This window comes from Helianthus annuus, chromosome 1 (assembly GCF_002127325.2).
Source record: "Helianthus annuus cultivar XRQ/B chromosome 1, HanXRQr2.0-SUNRISE, whole genome shotgun sequence".
Taxonomy (NCBI): Eukaryota; Viridiplantae; Streptophyta; class Magnoliopsida; order Asterales; family Asteraceae; genus Helianthus; species Helianthus annuus.
Window position 1 is genome coordinate 110,418,501 of NC_035433.2, and position 20,143 is coordinate 110,438,643.

At 35.2% G+C, this 20,143-nt stretch overlaps 2 protein-coding genes across 3 annotated transcripts; one reads left to right on the forward strand and one right to left on the reverse strand.

Moving 5' to 3' along the window:
- Window positions 1–2,536: 2,536 nt before the first annotated feature.
- Window positions 2,537–10,339, reverse strand: LOC110873549 (dynamin-related protein 1E). 2 transcript variants are annotated; one of them, XR_002555238.2, is made up of 16 exons: window positions 10,006–10,339; window positions 7,923–7,986; window positions 6,831–6,935; window positions 6,609–6,710; window positions 6,426–6,476; window positions 6,278–6,339; window positions 6,057–6,147; window positions 5,239–5,303; window positions 4,917–5,111; window positions 4,728–4,847; window positions 4,568–4,638; window positions 4,237–4,462; window positions 4,076–4,126; window positions 3,144–3,581; window positions 2,774–3,056; window positions 2,537–2,671 (listed from the first exon to the last, which is right to left on the reverse strand). XR_002555238.2 is itself a non-coding variant. In XM_022122492.2 (15 exons), the coding sequence occupies exons 1-15, from the start codon at window positions 10,144–10,146 to the stop codon at window positions 2,925–2,927; spliced, it is 1,914 nt and encodes a 637-aa protein (XP_021978184.1). In that variant the 5' UTR covers window positions 10,147–10,339; the 3' UTR covers window positions 2,686–2,924. The 2 variants fall into 2 exon arrangements, 1 of the variants encoding a protein (XP_021978184.1); XM_022122492.2 differs by lacking the exon at window positions 2,537–2,671 and having other exon boundaries at window positions 2,686–3,056.
- Window positions 10,340–19,375: 9,036 nt separating this feature from the next.
- On the forward strand, window positions 19,376–20,128 carry LOC118491170 (probable peroxygenase 3). Its single transcript, XM_035988696.1, has 3 exons — window positions 19,376–19,484; window positions 19,552–19,701; window positions 19,775–20,128. Exons 1-3 carry the CDS (start codon window positions 19,376–19,378, stop codon window positions 19,783–19,785), a joined length of 270 nt encoding a protein of 89 aa, XP_035844589.1. The 3' UTR covers window positions 19,786–20,128.
- Window positions 20,129–20,143: the final 15 nt, after the last annotated feature.

Sequence of the window (20,143 nt, forward strand, 5' to 3'; positions counted from 1 at the left end):
AAATACTAAGTTAATGAATTTAAACAATATCTAACAGAAATTTGTCTAAACTAAGTATCAACTATTGATCATGTGATGACTATGGGAAGCACTAGTGATGACACAACCTCTGAATTAACTAAGTTCCTGTCAAGGTTCCTAGTTTTATAATTCTTTCAAAAAATTAAAATGAAATAACACTCTAATCACCTAGGAATCATTCTTTAAGCTTGGTTGTGAAGTTGATATTAATCTTTTGACAAGAGTTATTTGTTTAACCTAAACTCCTAACTCGACAACATAAGGAAAACTATATGAAAAACACACTAATCACTCTAAATTTCTTTGAGGTAGATAATGTCCTAGTGTTGTTCTTGATTGAATCACAAGCATGATCATGCTAGATAACAATTTTGGCCTAAATCATCATACTTACACAATTACATGCTATATAATTCACATTAACATTACTATGATCTTTCGAAATCCAAATCCAAATGCTAAGAATTCATACACACCTCAAATCTTCATTCATATCATGTTAACAATCACTATTCCTAGTATCATGTTATCCCAAACATGTGAACCTCAATATTTCTGTACTCCTTTCTTCTTCTAGCATCAACTTTTTTTTGTTTTTTAATTGTTATAGTGAGTGTCGGTATCGTGAAAAAACGAAATAAAAGAAAAATGTGACTACATGTTTTGTATACACTAGGGATGTGAAAATAAGATTATAGAGGTGTGTATAAAATTACCCTAAAAAATCCTTGGTTGATAGTAGTGCTTTAGTTCTCAAGTAAGTTTGTGATTCTCAAATTACGCATTCTCAATTTTAGTAATAATTATCAAATGATGTTTTGTGCTAACTTTTAACATTTCATATCGCTAAATTTATTGAAATTGAAGTGTGCATATGAGAGATGGGTGTTGCTAAATGCACCCCCTCTTTTACTTATTATACCTCCTTTCCTTTTTAAAATCACATTAAAAGTTTCCATTTTTCCCCCTAGAAATTTCAATTCAAACCTTTTTAGGTTTTTTTTTTCGTATTGTTAGCTTTAATTTTTTTTTTTTTGGAAGACGTTTTTTATCTTTATTTTTTAAAGAACTTCTTGTAATTTTTTTTAATTTTTAAATAACTTTTTTCAATGTTTTTTAATACTTTTAAATAACGTTTTTATCAAACTTCTTTTTTTTCTTTCTAAAAATTGTTTTAAAAGTTTCTTTAGAAAGTGACAGTGTTTGTTTAGCCACCATATTCTCTTGATAACTTATAGAACAAAATTTACAAAAGAATATAAGTGTAAATAAATTTGAAGGATTGAGAACTAATAGAAACCAATTTATCGAATCAAAACTAATGATTTTGAATTGCCTTGATCATTATCTTAGTTTTATATATTAACAGATGTAATTAAATATTATTAATGCACTTAAAATAAAAAAAAATGTTCACTGGTTAATACTTATATTACATATAAATAAAGTAAATCTCGAAAGAAAACAATAATTTAATAGGAAAACATAAATGTGATGGAAACGTTCTTTTATGATTTGATAGAAACAATCTTAAATTACAAAACTTCACAGCAAAATTAACTTAAAACACAAATTTGATAGAGAACAAAATAAGAAAAAAAAACACAAAAGAATTTAACTGATATAGACAACTGCAAAAACTAGAATAGTAGATAATCAGATAATGTCTTCTTAAAACATTTATAATTTTTCTCTAGTAAACAATTTTTTTTTTTTTGTCGAAGCGCAATAGTATTGTTTATTTTATTTATTTTCTAATAAACCTTTTTAATTTTTTATACTAAAAGTGTTTCGGACTTAAAAGAAAAAACCAATTTTAAAATAATGAAATTTTAAGGGGTAATATGGAAACTTTTAATGTGATTTAAAAAAGGAAAGGAGGTAAGATAAGTAAAAGAGGGGGTGCATTTAGCTTAACCCATGAGAGATAAGCTGTTTGATTAAAAAATAGTAACGGAAACTAAATCCATAAAGGAATTCAACGTTATGGCAAGAGGACAAGCCAAGTTGAGTATGATGCCGGTCAATAGAGCTTCTAGCGAAAATGATTTCGGATGAAAACAAAGTCTAGTGAAAATGCGATTGAGCTAATATGAGTTATTTTAATACATATATATCAAATTAGGTTCACCAGCTACATTTATCTTTATTACAGCTATTAGTGACAAGCTTTAGTGGCGTCAATGAAAGAGGCGCCAACAGAGACAGTGGTGTTTACTACAGTGGTATTGGCGACGACGGCAGTGGCTACATTGATGACGATGTCTTGGTCTTGGCTAGATCGGTAGCTACGGTCGCGAGGAGCCACGCAGCGGCAGGGTGACACTTGGGTAACGTTGACAGTGGGGGCAACAAACAGCGATGGGTGTCGTCAAGAGAAATAGTTTTAAGAATTGCATTTTTTTTGAACTTACACCCTCTGATTCTACTAGTAAAATAGACCCATTTTTTTGTTCGTATTACTTATTTTGACTTCCCAGAGTTCTATAATAATGACTTTCTATAACAACATTAATTTAATTAAAAAAATCCAAATTTTTAATAAAAATTTCAAAGGTCCGTACAAACCCAAACGTTACCAGTTGCACCTTAAAACCCAATTCCACATAAAAACACGAAACAAATCTTGATGTCAGCATATAACCCACGTCTGCAACAACAAAAAATCCGAAAGCTAATAAATTTACACACACAAGAAGAAATCCTACCAAAAATGAACATGTAACATTCATAGTAACAGAAGAATACACACCTATATACATACGAGAGAGAGCGCACACACATATCGAGAAAGTGTTACAGATGTACACAATGCAGTTCCATTTCTCGACAAGAAACAAAGCATATATTCGATAGTAAGAGTTAAATAAACAATAAACGAGAGCAGGACTCGCAGAATACCACTATGACCGCACCCATGCAACAGCATCAATCTCATCTCTTGCTCCTTTATATAACTCGAGTCGTTTAGCAAGATCCTGTCTCTTTGACATCAGAGACGGGTCTTCATCCAGTAACTCCCCCAGTTGTTTACCCTAACAATATTACAGTTTTACTTGTTAGAACTTAAAACATATAACACAATAAATAAAACATTAACAAGTTTTCAAAAGATTCACCACCTCCTTCCTTCCTATTTGTGTGTAGAAGTAATGGAGAAGATTTTGCCTCGCTTCTTTGACTTGACAATAAACAACCGCCTTGGGGATTGTGATCCTGAGCGTGTCAGACACCATATTAATATAAGATGATACGTTTGAGCCGATCCTTCTGAAATGGGCATCTCCGTAACGGTCCCCTAATGGGTCACTCGGGTTTCCACGGTCTGCAGAAGGTGGGTTTCTGCGGTCTGCATGTGAGGGAGCAGGCCCAGGCCCAGGCCCAGGCCCAACTTTCTCTGCTTCTTGTGGAAGTCGCCTAAAGAAATCGACTGTGAGATAAGAAGACTCCATTTCCACCAATCTGGAAACTGTCTTTTTGCTTTCCACACGGAACTTTTCCAATGCTTCAGTAGCTGCAGCAGCAAGAGTAGATTGAAGTGATGGAAACCGCCTTAATTCCTGTTACAACCACTTTACATTCTAAGACAATTTTGGATGCACTGTTAAATTGGTATGTCAGCTTTTGGCTATCAAACGTTGCTGACGTGGCATCTTATACACCATACAACATGTAGCAGCACCTAATGACCTTTACATTTTTCACATAAACATTTTATGTATGTGTGGCATCTGATGTGGTGGTGCATGACATGGCATCAATCATGTGCCACATCAGCTTTTATAGATTAAATTAGTTAAATTAAATGAGCTTGGTGCTAAACTATAAGTTGGTAAATTTGAAAATATAACATATTATTTTCTATAACTATAAAAGAGATCAGATCATTTATAAATGATTTTAGCATTGTTAAAATCATACCATGGATGAAAAATCGTTAGAATGTGGATAAAAGTAATTTTTTCCCAATAAATCATCAGTTAATAATATTATCAGGTCCATAACACAGAATCCAACTTATATATCATTAACAAGTGTGTTTCTCGAGTCTGACCTCAGTTTCTCCAATCGACTTCCTGACAAGTTCTTTCAAGACAAAATGCACCTGAAAAACGATTTACTAAGTAAGTTGCATATATTATATGAACACTCTACTAAGTTTGTTAGTAAACTAATAAAATAACAAAAAAATAAATTGGGGTAGAAGCTACTTACTGCATCTACAGAAGCTTCAGCGGGTCCCCTAAAATAATTTAATGCGCCTTCTATAAGGCGTCGATAGCCTTGTTCAGGAGCAATTAAGTGAGGCTGATAACCATCTGATTCAGAAACTATTTTTCTCACATTTGGTAGGGAAAGATGCCTATCGAATGGAAGTTTTCTCAAAGCAGCAGGAAGCTGGTTATCAAATACTCCATAAATACGGTCACCTCCAGGGCGTCTGACAATAAAAATTAATTAAATGCGAATTACATGGTCGCAATAATCAGTGTTTAATGCCTCAATAAACAAATTCGGATTCTAATTATTTCTGCGTATTGCTTACCCTCCATCTAGATGCTCCTTAAATATTTTGTCAAAAGCACGGCAAAGTTCCAAAATGGTGTATAATTTAGCCTGAAAAGGAGGAGCATTTAAGTGAAAAGAAGACACTACGGACGGATGAAGTCATATTACACACACAGGAAGAGAAGCTTCTCACTCACCCCCTCATCAACTGCAATTGGCCTCCCAAGACGGTCCAATTCGGCTTCCATCTCATCAATACCTTTGTTTATCAACGCGATAATACCAGGTATTTTTGCTTTTATTACTGATTCCAAATGCTGCACAAGAAATCATCCAAATGTAGTCAACATGTAAACTCAGGTTGACATATACACAAAACAAAGTACCTGAGAGAGAAGTTTTGCAAGATATACAGAACCCATTTTGCTAGCCAAGTGTCCATAATCAGGACTCGTATAAAAGTACTCCTGTTCCCTTCGCCTTGCATAAATCATATCAGTGTTTTTCAGAATATCCGCTTGGGATCTATTCACAATTCCCACCCAGGGATGTTGCAGACGATACGCTCTGCCTTCAAGAACCTTTACAAAGATCACATTTACACCAATATTGGATAAATAAAATTCACTTAGGGTCAATTGAATATTCGATATCATATGATCGGTTTCAAACACAAGCAACGTGAAAAAAGAACAAGACGGAACTCACATCTAACGCATTAGTTCCTTTGTCCATTAGATCAAGCTTTGTCAACACACCAAAGGTCCTTTCACCTGGTCAATTCATAAGACGAAAACGAAGGATTTTGAATAAATCTATATCTATATCTATACTATATAATAAAAGAAAACCATGGGGGACACATGTCATTCATTTGAGCCATCTATTTTTTGGTTTTTCCGTCTCTCTTCTACTTAATTATGTATACTTATTTTTTAATCAAAGATAGTTATTATATCATTAACCAAATGAATTTAATATGAAATTAGTTATTAGTTTTTTAAATAAAGCTATTTTTTTACTTAAAAGTTTCACCAAGTTCAAAATTATGTTGGTTAAAATATTAAAAAAACGAAGAATATGATAGATAATTGTTTTTATGAGTGACTTATTAAAAAAATCAAATATTTAACGTGGTTGGATGGTAAGAATGGTAAATATATAATATGTTAAGTAATAAAAAATAGGTGGAATTAAAAAATCAAAGTTAATAATACATTAATACCCAGTTGAAAGAAACAATTTTCAAAAATTAACTTAACAAAATTTATCCGCCGGCACATCAATATTCATTTTTTATTAAATACATATCTTGACGATTGTATGTTAATAAATTACAATATATTATATTTTATTAGTACAATAAACAGGTTTATTCAATTGTGTAACGCATATGTTTTATTAAAACATAACTTTTTATTACTAAATTATATAACATTACATTTATCAACCCATGTAAATATGAATATATCAAAACTCAAAAGCAGTGAAAAATGAACATTTCAAAAACAATAAGAAAAACCTACCTGATGGATCCACCTCTTTAGCAAGTTTCATAGCATCAGATGTTGCGATATCTTGGTTAGCAGGTGATATTGCTAGTATGATGGAGTTGGGCTGAAACACGCGCCATCATCATCATATGTCAAAATTTTAAGAAATTCCCATGAGAAAAATAGAAAAAAGTACACCTTTTACTTAATCAAATGTTTCATTAAAATAGAAACTATGAATATAACTAAATTACCTTATCAACATAAGTTCGAACCATCTTTTCTATATCTTCTACAATACTTTCAGGTTGTCCCTCTGCAAATGAATAGGTTATCTCAGTTAGATAAAGTTCAGATAAATCAGAGAATGCAATTACAAGCATACAAGGTGAAGAAATATACCAACAGCAACTTTCGTCAATCCAGGTAAATCAATTAAGGTTAAGTTCACAACTGCGTCAAGTATCAACAAAGGAGCAAAATAAGGTCGGTGTATCATATAAACGGAAGATATTATATATGTGTACACACACGCACATAACATTTGTGTGTGTATGTAGATAAAAACGTATATGAGAAACCCACCATTAGGAGAGTATATACTGAGATGAATTGGAATAGGGGATATTTGTTTCGACTTCCCAGTGATTCTGTCCGTTTCATCTTGAATTTCTTGCCTTACTAAAGCTGTGGAAAAAAGTAAACACTAGTTTCTCACATATTCATAAAAAATAAAAAAATAAAAAAATTGACAGCTTGTATAACCATCTAATACAGAAGAAATTCAGTGGGAGTCACATTACATACAGAAATCAGTAAATCGCCTACGTGGCATGTGTCCAAATTCAGCATATTCTTCTCCCCCATCTGTCTTATGCAACTGCAACACCAATGGTCTCCTTGTGACAATCCCTACAATAGATGTTAATGACTTATATATTATCTCAAACTAAGACCAATGTTTAAAAAAAAGACGATGAAAAGAAAAGTCATATCAAGAAATTGATATAAAATCATTGAACTGTAACCAATTTTTCAATCTTGTTCCAGTAAAGTCGTAGATACCTTTTCTAGTTATAAAAACCACTCAAGTTTTAACACTGTTCCATTTCTATGAAGTTTTTCTACAACTGTTCAAATGGAATGACCTAAATGGGACAACTGTTAAACATGGTTATTATTTAGTGACTTTTTTCTTCAAAATTAAATTAAACACTAATAACTAAATAAGTAAATAGGAATTATATAATATATCTTTCCGTAGATTCTTGCAGACAAGGAACTTTAATGACTTTTGGGTTCGACCACCAAACTTCGTTTGGTAGTCCATATTGATCCCTGAAGTTTCTTTTTTATTGTTTCTTTCTTGTAGAGTTGTAGTGAAACTTTTTTTTTGGTTTATTGGTTTTTTTTGTAGTGAAGGTGATTTAGATTTTCAGTCCCTCAAGTTTGTATGTTTAACTTTTGACCCTTTAAGTTTTGTCTTATTTTTTTATCTTTAGGTTTAATCTTTCTCGGCGTACATTCGAGTTTGTCTACGTTTTATGCCGGCTCGCGGTATAAGTTTGTGTTTGTCTTTGCCTATGTTTTACATCACATGGCGGCATAAATTCATGTCTTTGTTTTTTTTATATGTCCCTGTTTTGGTCGTCGTTTGCTTACTACTTAGCACGGTTTTAGAACCCCCGCGCCCGCAACGTGGGCGTTAAACGCTAGTTATCATACATGTTCCATTTAAGTCACTTATTTCTAAAATCTTTAAAGAATTTCACAACAATGGAACAACATGAAAACTTGAGTGTGTGTTTTTTTTTATTTAGGAAGAAGTTTTTGAGTGAATTTATTGAAAAAGTGAAGACACTTGGTTACTACTAGATGGAAGGGAAGTAGGGAACTAACCAGATCCTCTGGGAAGAAAATCTCTCCCAACAATGCTCTCCAACACAGACGACTTTCCAGAACTCTATAATCAACTCAATTGCATTAACAGAATGCAAAAACAAGTGGGTGAAACATTTAAACCTCCATAAACAAACATCTGAAACAGAAAGAATCAGCTGGAATGAACCCTAATTCCATTTTCACCATTTAATGTAGCATACTTACATTTTCATACCCTTGAGTTATATTAAGTGGTAAGAAAAATGAAGAATACGTGTTTTATGGTGTTATGGTGCAATAAGCCCTTAAGAGTTAAAACAAAGCCAAGATTATGCAAACTGTAACCTAACTGAGCTTCAATTCACAATTCTTCCAACTAGCACAGAGTACGTTAAACATGAAAAATTCTCCAACAGTCTCTTTTTTCGTCAAATTTCCGGCCTCAATAGATGATATATAACAAACAACATCGAAAACGTAAACGAATGTTGCATAACTGAACATCAATACTAGTTTGTCCTCTCTCACACAAACAAAAACAAAAACAAAAACCCGAAATAGTAAGAATCAACCGCAATGAACTCTCGACTCTATTTTCACCATTTAAGACCGTGGGGTATGGTGGGGCGGTGGTTTGGGGCATGGGTTGACACGTGGACTTCGACCCCCCCCCCCCGGCTGGTGAGTGACGTGTTGGGTCGGTATGGCGGGGCGTGGCTAGCCCGCGTGGGTTGGCCAGCTTTATAAAAATTAAAAAAAAAAAAAAGCCTAAAAGTAAAAAATACACACAAAATTTTAAAAAAAAAAAAAAAAAGGCTAAAATTATTATTAAAATTTCCTAAAAATTACAAAATTCTACAAAAAAAAGATTACAAAATTAAAAAAAAAAAGCCTAAAGCGTTAGGTAGATTTCGAACAGGGCAAGCTTGTCAAACGGCTTCCGCTCCTTGCCCCGGAACTCGATGTTGGCCACCGCCACCCGGTCTTCGTGACCTATATCACCGCCCGGGACGCTGTCGTAGTAGGCTTTAAAACGGTCGAGCTTCGGTCGTAGCTCACGCCACTTGTGTTGGCACGCGTTTAAATTGTGCCGGTCGTTCCCCACGTTGTGCCGGTAGCTAGCGAAAGCTTCCGGCCAGTAACGGTCTCACCGGGTTGGCGGCCCTTCATCGCGTCCACGACGCTCGTGACAAGTGCTAGCTCTTCCTCGTGCGTCGAAGAGGCCATTTATCAAGTGTGTGTGGGTAGCGGGTTCGGGTAGGTGGAGTGAAGGGTTAGGGTAGCGATGTGGACAGGCGGTGGGGTTGGGGGGTTTTATAGTGACTTGGGTGAACCGTTTGGCTTGGCCAAACGGTTATTTTTTAAATTTTAAACATAGCCGCTATGACCTAGCCAACCCAGCCAATGAGAGTCGGCCACGGAAGACCGCTAGGCATGCCCAACGCCCGGGCTGAAACCCCCGCCCAAGGGGCCACGCCGAAACCCAAGCCCACCCGGGGTGGTGACTTGGCGTTTGGTACCCAACCCACGCCCCAACGCCCGCCCCATACCCCATAGTCTAAGTAACACACTTACATATTCATGCATTTCTATTACAAAACCAAAGTCACCATGTCTACAGGGATAAACATCGTCATATTTGCAACCCTAACTTAAACCATAACCTAATTGAGCTTTAACTACCAATTCTTCCAACTAACACATCGCAGCTAACACACAAATAACTCTCCGGCAAGCTATTGTTCCGTCAAATTACCAGCCTCAACATACAACAAACAACATCGAAAACCTAAACGAAATTTGCATAACTGAACATCAATACTATCGTAATTTTGCAGCTAAACATAAAAAACTCTCAAGCTAGCTATTTTTCAGTCAAATTACCAACCTCAACACATGACATACGATACAACAAACAGCATCAAAAACCTAAACGAAATTTGCAAAACTGAACACCAATACTATCGTAATTTTGCAGCCTCAACATCGAAAACCTAACGAATTTTGCACAATTGAACATCAACATTATTCATAATTTGGCAGAAACGAGAATAAAATAAAGCTAATTACAGTGTGAAGAGGTGCATAGATGAGGAGAAACCTGGCCTCCGACGACGACGACGGACGGAAGAGCATCCCAAAGTGAACTCAAGGCGGAGTCGCCGCCGCCGTAGTCGCCGAGAGCGGTGCAGGCTCTCTGTATACGGTTAACAAGACCGATCAAGCTCTCCATAGTGGCCATAACTGAAACACAGAATTGCTATTGGTAAGAGAGGAAGTAAGTGTGTGTCTGCAACAAGTCAAAAGTGGTGGATAAGAACAGAAGTCTCTCGAAGGAGGAATGTGGTAGTTGCTGTTGTATGGGAATATTTTGTGTTTGTTTAGTTTATTCGTTCATTGTTGTTTACTAGTTTAGTTTATTCGTTTACTAGGTTAGTTCCCCGTGTGTTACACGGGTTAAACAATCTAAACTATATAATAAATATTTCTTGTGAATGCAAACCAAAGATGGAGACGTTTATATACCAAATTGACATAAATAAGTTAATATAAAGATGATTTATGTTACTATTATAAAATTCATCAAAGAAACATGTAATCTTTGAAAATGATCCAAAAATAAATATATTATGTTATATTATATAATATAATACTTATTATTGTATTTACATATTACATTATATTTAATGAGAAATAAAAAGTTACAATTATAATTCGCACATTACCGAAAATAAAATTTAAATCCAAAAAATATTTACATAATTATTAAAGTTAGATAGTAATAAATTATGAAAATAATATGTTGAGTAAAGTATATGGATGATCCCTGTGATTATCAAAATTTTGAATTTAATCTTTAATTTTTCAAAAATAAACGAAGACTATAGGTGGTTAGTAATAACAATCAAGTTATGTATTTAGTTATAATAATATTACAAACAAATTAAGGACCTAAGTACAAACAATCAAGTATATATTTAATTTAATAATAATAATATGACAAAACAAATATTGAACCTAACTATGTATAAATTTCTTAAAATAAACTAATAGACAATAACTAAAATAAATAAGTTATTTGAGTGTGTTCCCTTTTCGTCAAACGAATTTTAAAATTTATGGTTAGATAATTTATTAACAAAATATGTTTCGTTAGTAAATAATTATGAATTTTTTTTCTAGAACAGATTAAATTAAAGTTAAACTTTTTTTTTTGTGTAAAGTATTTTTAAATAATAATTATCTATAAGAGATTAAACTAAATAATATTTAATAGGAGGGTGATCTATATTTAATTAGAAGAGATTAATTAAACTAAATAATAATTATCCATAAGACATGCCCTAATATGATGACAAGTGTCCCAAAATTGGTTTCTTTTATTATATAGTATAGATTACTTTATTGTTTACTACTTTTTGTGTTTACTTGGTATAAACTCACTAGGTTTTATCAAGTCATATCGGTGCCACGTAGACACAGATGCTTGTGGCTCATATATGTGCAGCCCTTAACACTCGTCAAATTCATGGCGAAGCCATCTATGGCGCCCAAGAAATGGGAAGAGGGGCGCTATTAAGGGTGATTTGGCAAGGGAGCGGATAACTCAATAGTAAAAGGCGGTGATTATAGACAATGCTGAGTAGCTCAAGCTCACCTTTTCAAATCAAATCATGGGGAAAAGTTGTTGTCTGAAGAGGCAAAGGCTTGGTGTGATAAAATCCTATTATGATTAAATTTGTAGTGGTAGGTGATATAACGTTGGAGGCCACCATAGCGCCCTATGGCGCCTCCCCACACCGCCCGAGGGGGCTATACCCCTACAAATCGTTTCTCTTGTGAAAATTATAACGAGGTGAATACATTTGCCTCTCACACACACACATATCCATACACATATAACTCCATATCTATATAATCCTTCACTACACACATATGTTATATAACCCTCACATTTCATTTTTTTTGTTATTTGTCACATAATCCCCTTTATGGGAGTTATGTGGTGTTACCACTGTACATGGCCTAATAGAACCACAAATTTATCGTTAATTTCTCATCAAGTGAATATGGTTATGTTTTAAATTGGATATTCATCGTGAATTTTGTCATCAAGTGAATATAGTTATGTTTTAAATTTGATTTTTCCTTAGGAAGAATAATGATGACTCAAAATAAAAACAAAAAGAGAATAATATATAATTAAATCCACAAGTGAAACTGCAGAAGAGATAACATTGTTAACAATAAAAGATAACCAATAAAATAATACCATGCGTTCATGACTTTTACAACCATCATGCGCGGTCCTGCATGGTTCCCACATATCCCTTCGTGAACCTCCCCAATCAGGTAATTTGTATCCTGTGGGTCCACGCAACGCAAAAGTGGTCCTAAGTAGGACTTCCGATACAGGATCCCTCCATCCGTTTGGTAATGTAGCGCTTTATGCTGTGCCTTCCGTGCTTCTGCTTTATTAGCTAAAAGGATTCCTATTTGGAGATACTGAATAATGAGGGTCATCCAAGATGTGATCCCATTTCGATTACGTTCACCTGGCGTAAAGGAACAGAAGGGTTTTTTAGCACTTCAATGCGTACGTCCTTTGCCAAATGCTGAAAACTAGTAGCAGCCAACTTGCTGAGTGCATGTGTTGGCTTGTTCTTGCTTCTATTGATGTGCACGATCTTAAATGACTGGAACCTTTGGATCAATTCTTTGGCTTGTTTGAGGTGTAATGCCATGATTTCACCCTTAGCGTTGTATAAGCCGTTGATCTGCCCGGCAACCAACAGGGAGTTAACATGCGCTTCCAAATTCTTGATGCCCAATTTGATTGCAAGGCACAACCTAGCTAAGAATGCCTCATATTCACCCTCGTTGTTTATGCTCTTAAAGTCGAGGCGAATGGTCTATGTGAATTCATGCTTTTCAGGGTTGACCAACCGTAAGCCTGCACCTGTGCCATCATTGTTCGATGCCCCATCAGTGTAAAGAGACCAAACTTCTTCCGTGTGTCTTAGCGCAGGGGTTTGTATTGCTTCGCATTCTTTGATCTTGTCAACGGGCACTTTTGTGGCAAAGTGTGCCAAAATCTTACCCTTGATTGTTGGCCTAGGTTTGTAAACGATGTTATGACCTCCTAACTCTATCCCCACTTGGCTAGCATCCCTGAGATTTTGGGCTTCCTTAAGATGTTGCCAATATGATAGTTGGTGAGAACATTGATTACGTCACCTGTAAAGTAACGGCGCAACCTTCTTGACGCGTGAACTAGTGCCAGGATCAGCTTCTCCATGATTGAATATCTTGTATTGGGATCCGTTAACATCGCGCTGAATTAATAAATTGGTGTTTATATCTCTTCCCTGTCTACGAGGAGCCCTGCGCCTATAGCTCTATCTGAAACTGACAGGGAGAGGACTAGTGGCTCTTTCTCGCGATGAGTGGTGAGGGTTGGGAGTTGAATAAAACACTCTTTTATTTCTTTGAATGCACCTTCCGCTACAGGAGTCCAACGGAACTCATTTTTCTTTATGCAGTTGCGCAGGGTACTGATGAAGGGAAAAGATTTGGCAGCGTGATTGGACAAGAAACGATTAAGCGCGGCGAGCCTACTGGCTAATTCTTGCATCTCTTTGATATTGCTTGGTGATAGCATGTGTTCTAATCATGAACTAATCATTACCAACAACATCAATTCAGATTTATGAACATCACGTCACACAAATCATCAAAACACTAACATTATGCAAACTCTAGTTCATCGATCCATATTATGAATGTTTTCAAATCAGCCGATTATCTTAGAATTTACCAGGTTCTCATGATCATACCAAGCCCTAGTTAAGCAATCATCTTTCATACGATTATCAACAAAGTTTGGCATGTTTTCTAACAAACCCTAGATTATCATTATAATCATGTTATTCATGTAATCATCAAACAAATATAACCGCAACAATGTATAACAAATCAAAGACGGAAATACACTAACCGGAAGATGTAGAGCAATAGAGTGTGGGCTCAGATTGGGCCTAGGAAGCCTGGCCCGACCACAAAAGAGAGTGTGCGGACTCATGAGTAGTGTGTAACCCAGATATAATGTGCGGCTGGATTGTTATATATTTTAAACATTTAACATTCAATATTCACATACTCACAACCATCCAACCATAATCAATCAAATTTATCACAATAACATATTATACACAGGATTACAACATATTGTGGAATGTTAAGAGTAATGATACGAGTTAAAGGTCACGGTATTTGACGATGCTAACCTTGAAAGTACGGGTTGTCACTGAAATGCTAGCTTGTAAAAGATGTATACTCTTTCGGTATGAATGAATCATTCTGCTTCTACTCCGTTCTTAATAATATTCTATCGAATTAGTTCTTTTCTATCCAAACTTCCATCTAAACTCGCCGGATCCTGAACTCTCAATGCGGCAGTTTTAGGATTAAAGTACCACCCTTTAAACTCTTCATAAAAATCTTGTTCTAACTTCGTACGTGGCATATTTCTCATCGCTCGCGGTCTTTTGATATGAAATGTAACTTCTTTCTCTTTAGTCACCGGGTTAGTCTTTGTCACTTTCTTCGGATAATGTGGCTTCCAATCCAAAAATTTATGTCTTTCTTGGTATCGGATAATTTGCCACAATCTTTGTTCTCCCGGCTTCATGAAATAATTAATACACTTTGTTTGGCATAACTCATGCACATCCCACCATGGCAGGGTCTTTATATCAGTAAGGTGTCTGTAGTATTAAACTCGAAACTCACGTTTAATGCCAAAAACGTTCAGTTCAGGTATCCAACCCCAGCTAACAATATCACCCAGTGAAGCATCTGGATGTCTTGTAAAGAACGCTAGTGGTCTCCTAAATTTCCGTTCCTTAGGTGATGGTTTGAACAATGCTTCCGAGCTTCTAACAATTCTTCTCTACTAAGCTTTGGAGGAACACCTTCTTTCACTCGTTCTTCTACTTTTCTTTTCAACAACTCTTCTATATCATCAGCGAACATTTCTTGGAGAGTTGGGAAGTCCTCTGATCCTTCAACGGAATATTTGAAATTTTCATCTTCATCAGAATCTTCCTCCATGACAATTTTATTGAAATCATTAACCTCAGGAACATTCTTGAAAACATACGCTTCAGGCTTAGAAATGTCGATGTTGTTCAGTTCTTCTTAGAAATCAAAGTTGAAAGAATCTTCATCTACACCCATCATTTGTGCTATTTCTTCTCGTGTGTAGTTGTGGACAAACTCCCCTTCTTCCACATCATGACACAAATAAATGGTTTTAGTTAGTATACTTTCGGGAACAGTCGTTAGTGGGATAACGTCTGTGAAGATTTCCGAAGTATCTGCATCGTGTAAATGATCAGAACTTTACTCCCCCTTATTGGTAGCTTCATCTTCTTCGTTCTGATTTTCATTCAGATAATCATTCAAATCATCAACACTAGTTTCTTTCCTTCTATTCTCAAACCTGTACCACCTAAATCATTATTATCATCGTTATCATCATCGTCTAGATCATCCCCGTAATTGACTGGATCATCAAGATCAGCATCAATATCATCATCTTCTTCTTTATCATCTTCCTTATTCTTGTTCTTCCTTTTCTCAATCTCAGCCAACCTTTTCTTTTCTTCATCACTATACAGTACATCAACTGGTTGACCAACAAGAACATACTGATTAATGTCAACAGGTATGATCTCTGGCATAGTATCCACTTTATCTTTATCTTTACTAGCACTTGATGCTTCTGCAGCCGCTTTTCTATCTTTTTGAGCTCTTTGAGCTTCAACCTTCCTAATCTCGATTCGGTTGAATTCATCTTCAAGATTAATCCCCAACCTTTCTTCCAACATTGTATACAAATCATCAAACTTCTTGTCTTTCAACTTCCTATTTGCCTCTTGATCAGCTGATATTTTCTTCATCCTTTCGATCTCTGAAACAAGACTAGTGATTATGGTCGCCAATTGAAGATTTCCAGCCTCCAATTGTTTAACCCTTTCTTCCAAACTTTAAGCTTCTTCTCATCAAGAAAGTTAAGATCAAACCACCAAAATCTGGAAAGTCATCATAATAGTTAGTAGAAAGGACCCGTTTGTTGTTGTTGTGAAGTTGGATGAGATCTGGGAACCGATTGTGGTTGCTGTTGTGGCATTGTCGGTGGTACCGGTGTAGAAGGCATTTGTTGTGATGTAGGTGGTGTTTGAATAGGAATCACTGGCTTAGCTTCCATTTCAACTTCAATGGTTGGTTCAACATGTGCACTAGCAAGTTTATCTTTAACATACGTATCTGTACTCTTGCGTGCTTTCTTTACCAATGGTGATTCATTTTCTTTTTCGTTATAGTTGCACTGCTCTTCTTTCTTTTTGAAAGCTGTTGAACTTCAGGATCAGAAGGAATGTATGTTTCATCGTCATCATCACTACCCTTCTTTTTCTGTTTGTTTTTCTTTTCAAATCGAGCTCGAGGATTTGCCGTTGTCGGTGCCATTTTAGTCAGACTGATATCACTATCACTTTTTGTCTCTTCACTATCCTCTACTTCAACACCTCCACTAGTTCCAAAAGCTTCAGCTTCTACGTTTTGAGCAATATCTTGAGTATCGGCTGTGCTTTTCTTACCACGTTCAACTCTTTCTAGATCAGAATCATCACTAGGTTCATCTCGAAGCAATGTACGTTGAACTTTCTTCTTTGTTTGCTTCTTTGGAGTTGATGCTGGTTTCTTTGCCTTAGCTTTCTTAGCATTCTCTTTGGCGAAAGGATTGAGGCTACCCTGAAGAAAGCTGCTCTCAGAGGATTGCAATTCACGAGAACAAGCCTACTCCTACAAACCAGACTCTGATTCCTAGTCAAGAAAGAAGAAATAAGCCATACAAGTATTTATTTGTCCAAGGGTTCGGAAAAAGAAAGTAAAGCTATTGAAGAATAAAGACCGATTGAGACTACGACAACATCCAAGGGGGAGTTTGTTGGTGCATAATGTTTGCCGCCTACGTCATCGTATCGAGTCATGAATGTAATAGAATTGCATGTTAGTTAATTTGGATTTGTAATGTATAGTTACTTTCGCACGGATGGGCCAATCCATACGAAGGAACACATGTTACATTCGCATGAATGGTGGGATGTCCATTCGTACGAAAGGTTTAGCATCTCATCCACACGGATTAGTTTGCCTATATATAGGAGTGTGGGGTGAGAGCTGAGCATAAGTTTTTACTTCTGGACGGCGAAGCTCTGTCCAACTGTTTTTTGGTTCTGTACATGTTCAAGTTGAATGAAAACAATGTTAAACAGTGAATTCTTATGTTTGTCACCTAGTCTAACGGATTCCGCACGTTATGATTAGTTTACATTGATTTGGCCTAAGGGAATTCGACGACAAACGGTCCTCACAACGGTGGGGAATGAAAACAGTGTTAAACAGTGAATTCTTATGTTTTGTGATTTTTATTTTTTTTCTTTTTTTAATTTGTTATAATAATATGATAAAAGACCATTTTGCCCCTCATTAAAGAGAAGGAAAACGACAAAAAGACATGTGGTTAACTAAAAAATCAGACCTAGTTTGGATTTTGGATGAAAATGGCAACAAAATTGAAACCACGGGGACCTAAATTCAAAAGATTTCAGTTTTAGACTAAAGTGGTAAAAGTGACCAAACCTCAGGGACCACTTTGGCATTTAACTCTTTAATAACTTAGCGATAGTAAACTATCTTATTTTATTTATGGACTAGTTTAAGATCCCGTGTGTTACACAGACTGTATAAACAAAATACCTTTTATAAATCTACATATTTGATAAATTACAAATAAATGTAGATGCTACTATACTTACAATTGGTTCTCGCGCTACGTTTATTAACATATATATTTTAACATCCCCTACTCTTTAACACGAAGTTGTTTCTCATTAACAAATAAATACAAAAACGAAACGATGCATTAAATCTGGGAAAAGTTAAATTACAATATAAAAGTTCTTTTTATTCTTTATTATTTTTTTGTTGTATGTGGAACTTGAATCTAAGACATTTAAATCTAGGTGTACCTAAAGACTTTTGTCTTTGTCAATGGGTCACCAACCTTATTGGTAAGTAACAAATACATAAACAATCTATAAATCTCTAATATATCTTTGTACACCAAATTTGTCGTCTTATTTGTAACATTTTTCACATATGTCTAATATTAATAACTTGACTTTGTGTCTTATTTTTATTTTTTGATAGTGTCACATACAACCGACAACGAGCAAAAACCAATTCTTTTAACTACAATCAAACCTTTGATAGTGATTATGTTTGACTTTTATTAATAATCATTTGCTAAACATCAAATTGTTGTTTATTTATAAGATATGCAAACATTTTAAATATGGAAATGATGTTTAGTTATCATTAAGATTTCACTAAAAAAATAATAATAACAAAATAATAATAACAATACGCAAAATGTAATAACTATTATATTAATTTATTTAAACAAAAAAGACAATTTAAACTATATTGATTGGGTTAAAAATATATATTATAATCTTTACAAGTCTCTTTATATTAGTTACAATTATAGATTATATTTTAAAAAATCATTGGGTTTATTAAGATTCGTGATTTGCAAATTGCAATCACATTCTAAGACCATGTGTAGTGGTAAGATGTTATAATGCCCCCACCATGGGGCATTATCCGACACGTGGCATCCTAGTCAGCGTTGGGCATTATAGCATAAAGTGGTGTAGTGGGGCATTATTCCAATAACGCCCATATTATTTTTAATGAAAAAAAAATTAAAAGGATGTCAGGTTGAAAAATTAAAAGGATGTCATTGGTGGAAAAAGCAATTGTCAACAAAAGTGGCATGGAAGTCAACAAAAGTGGCATGGATGTGAGAGACCACATTGCAAACTCGGCGTTTTAATTAAAACGCGAACAACAAATTTATCCAAAAATAACGCCCTATAACGCCTACCGTAGTGGTAGGCGGGGCGTTATAGGGCGTTTTAAATGAAAAATTTTTAAAAACAACGCCCCAGTACACATGGTCTAAAGAAAATGATTTGCAAAAAAAAGAAAGTCTAATTTAAAATTTGTTAGAAAAGAAAAGCAACAAAATCTTGTGTTTCTTCCTAAATCAAAACAATAAAGAGTATAATAATGACACTTAGCAATTAATGGCTTAAGAGAAAGCATGTGGACTAAGATGATTTTGATTTAATAATTTATAGATATAACTAAATGTATGAAAAAAAAGTTGAAAATAGACAAACCTTATTTGGCTAAACACCTAGAATTTAGTATAAAATGATTATATAATCCTGAAAAACAGTTGAAAAACCAAACATGCATCTCAAGCTTTACATGACTCCTAACTCAACTCTTATTCCTCCATAAATACTAATCTAGTCTTGTCTCATCATATAAAGATGGAGATAAGCGATGAGCCCGTTGCAATGGCCACGGTGGCACCGATGGCACCGGCGACAGCTCAACGTCATGTTCGAACTGACCTTGAGTCGTGCATTCCTAAGCCATGTAAGTCTTAATTTGTTCGGTCATGATTGGTGAATTACGGTTGGGCTAAACGAGTGTTCTTTTCTAGACATGGCTAGAGCCATGGCTGCACCTGACACACAACATCCCGATGGTACACCAGATCACATGACTCGGGGGATGAGCGTCCTGCAGCAACATGTAGCCTTCTTTGATCAAGACAACAACTACATTGTTTATCCTTGGGAGACTTACACCGGTAAAAATCAACCACTATTATTTATATGATGATATCGATCTCACAACCACATTGAATCGACATGTACGTGTAGGAATGCGTTAACTTGGGTTCAATATCCTCATATCTGTGCTAGCTGCTCTTAGTATCAATATGGGGATGAGTTATCCCACTCTTCCTGTAAGTTGTTCATCTTCCTCAATAAAAAGTAAATCTCTACATCTACCAGCTTTTTTTTTTAAATATGGAATTCTTTTGAAAGCATAGGAGGGCAAGGGGGCAGTTTTTTTATTGAACTTAAATATGAATTTAGTCGCTATCTAAGATAGTGGCTTTAGAGTTGAAGTCCCTATCTCAGATAGCGATTTTAGTCGCTATCAAACATTTGGAATAAAGTTCAGTAGGTTGATCTGTTGGTGTTTTTCGACTGACCCTAGCTAGGACATTGTTACAGGTACATGCC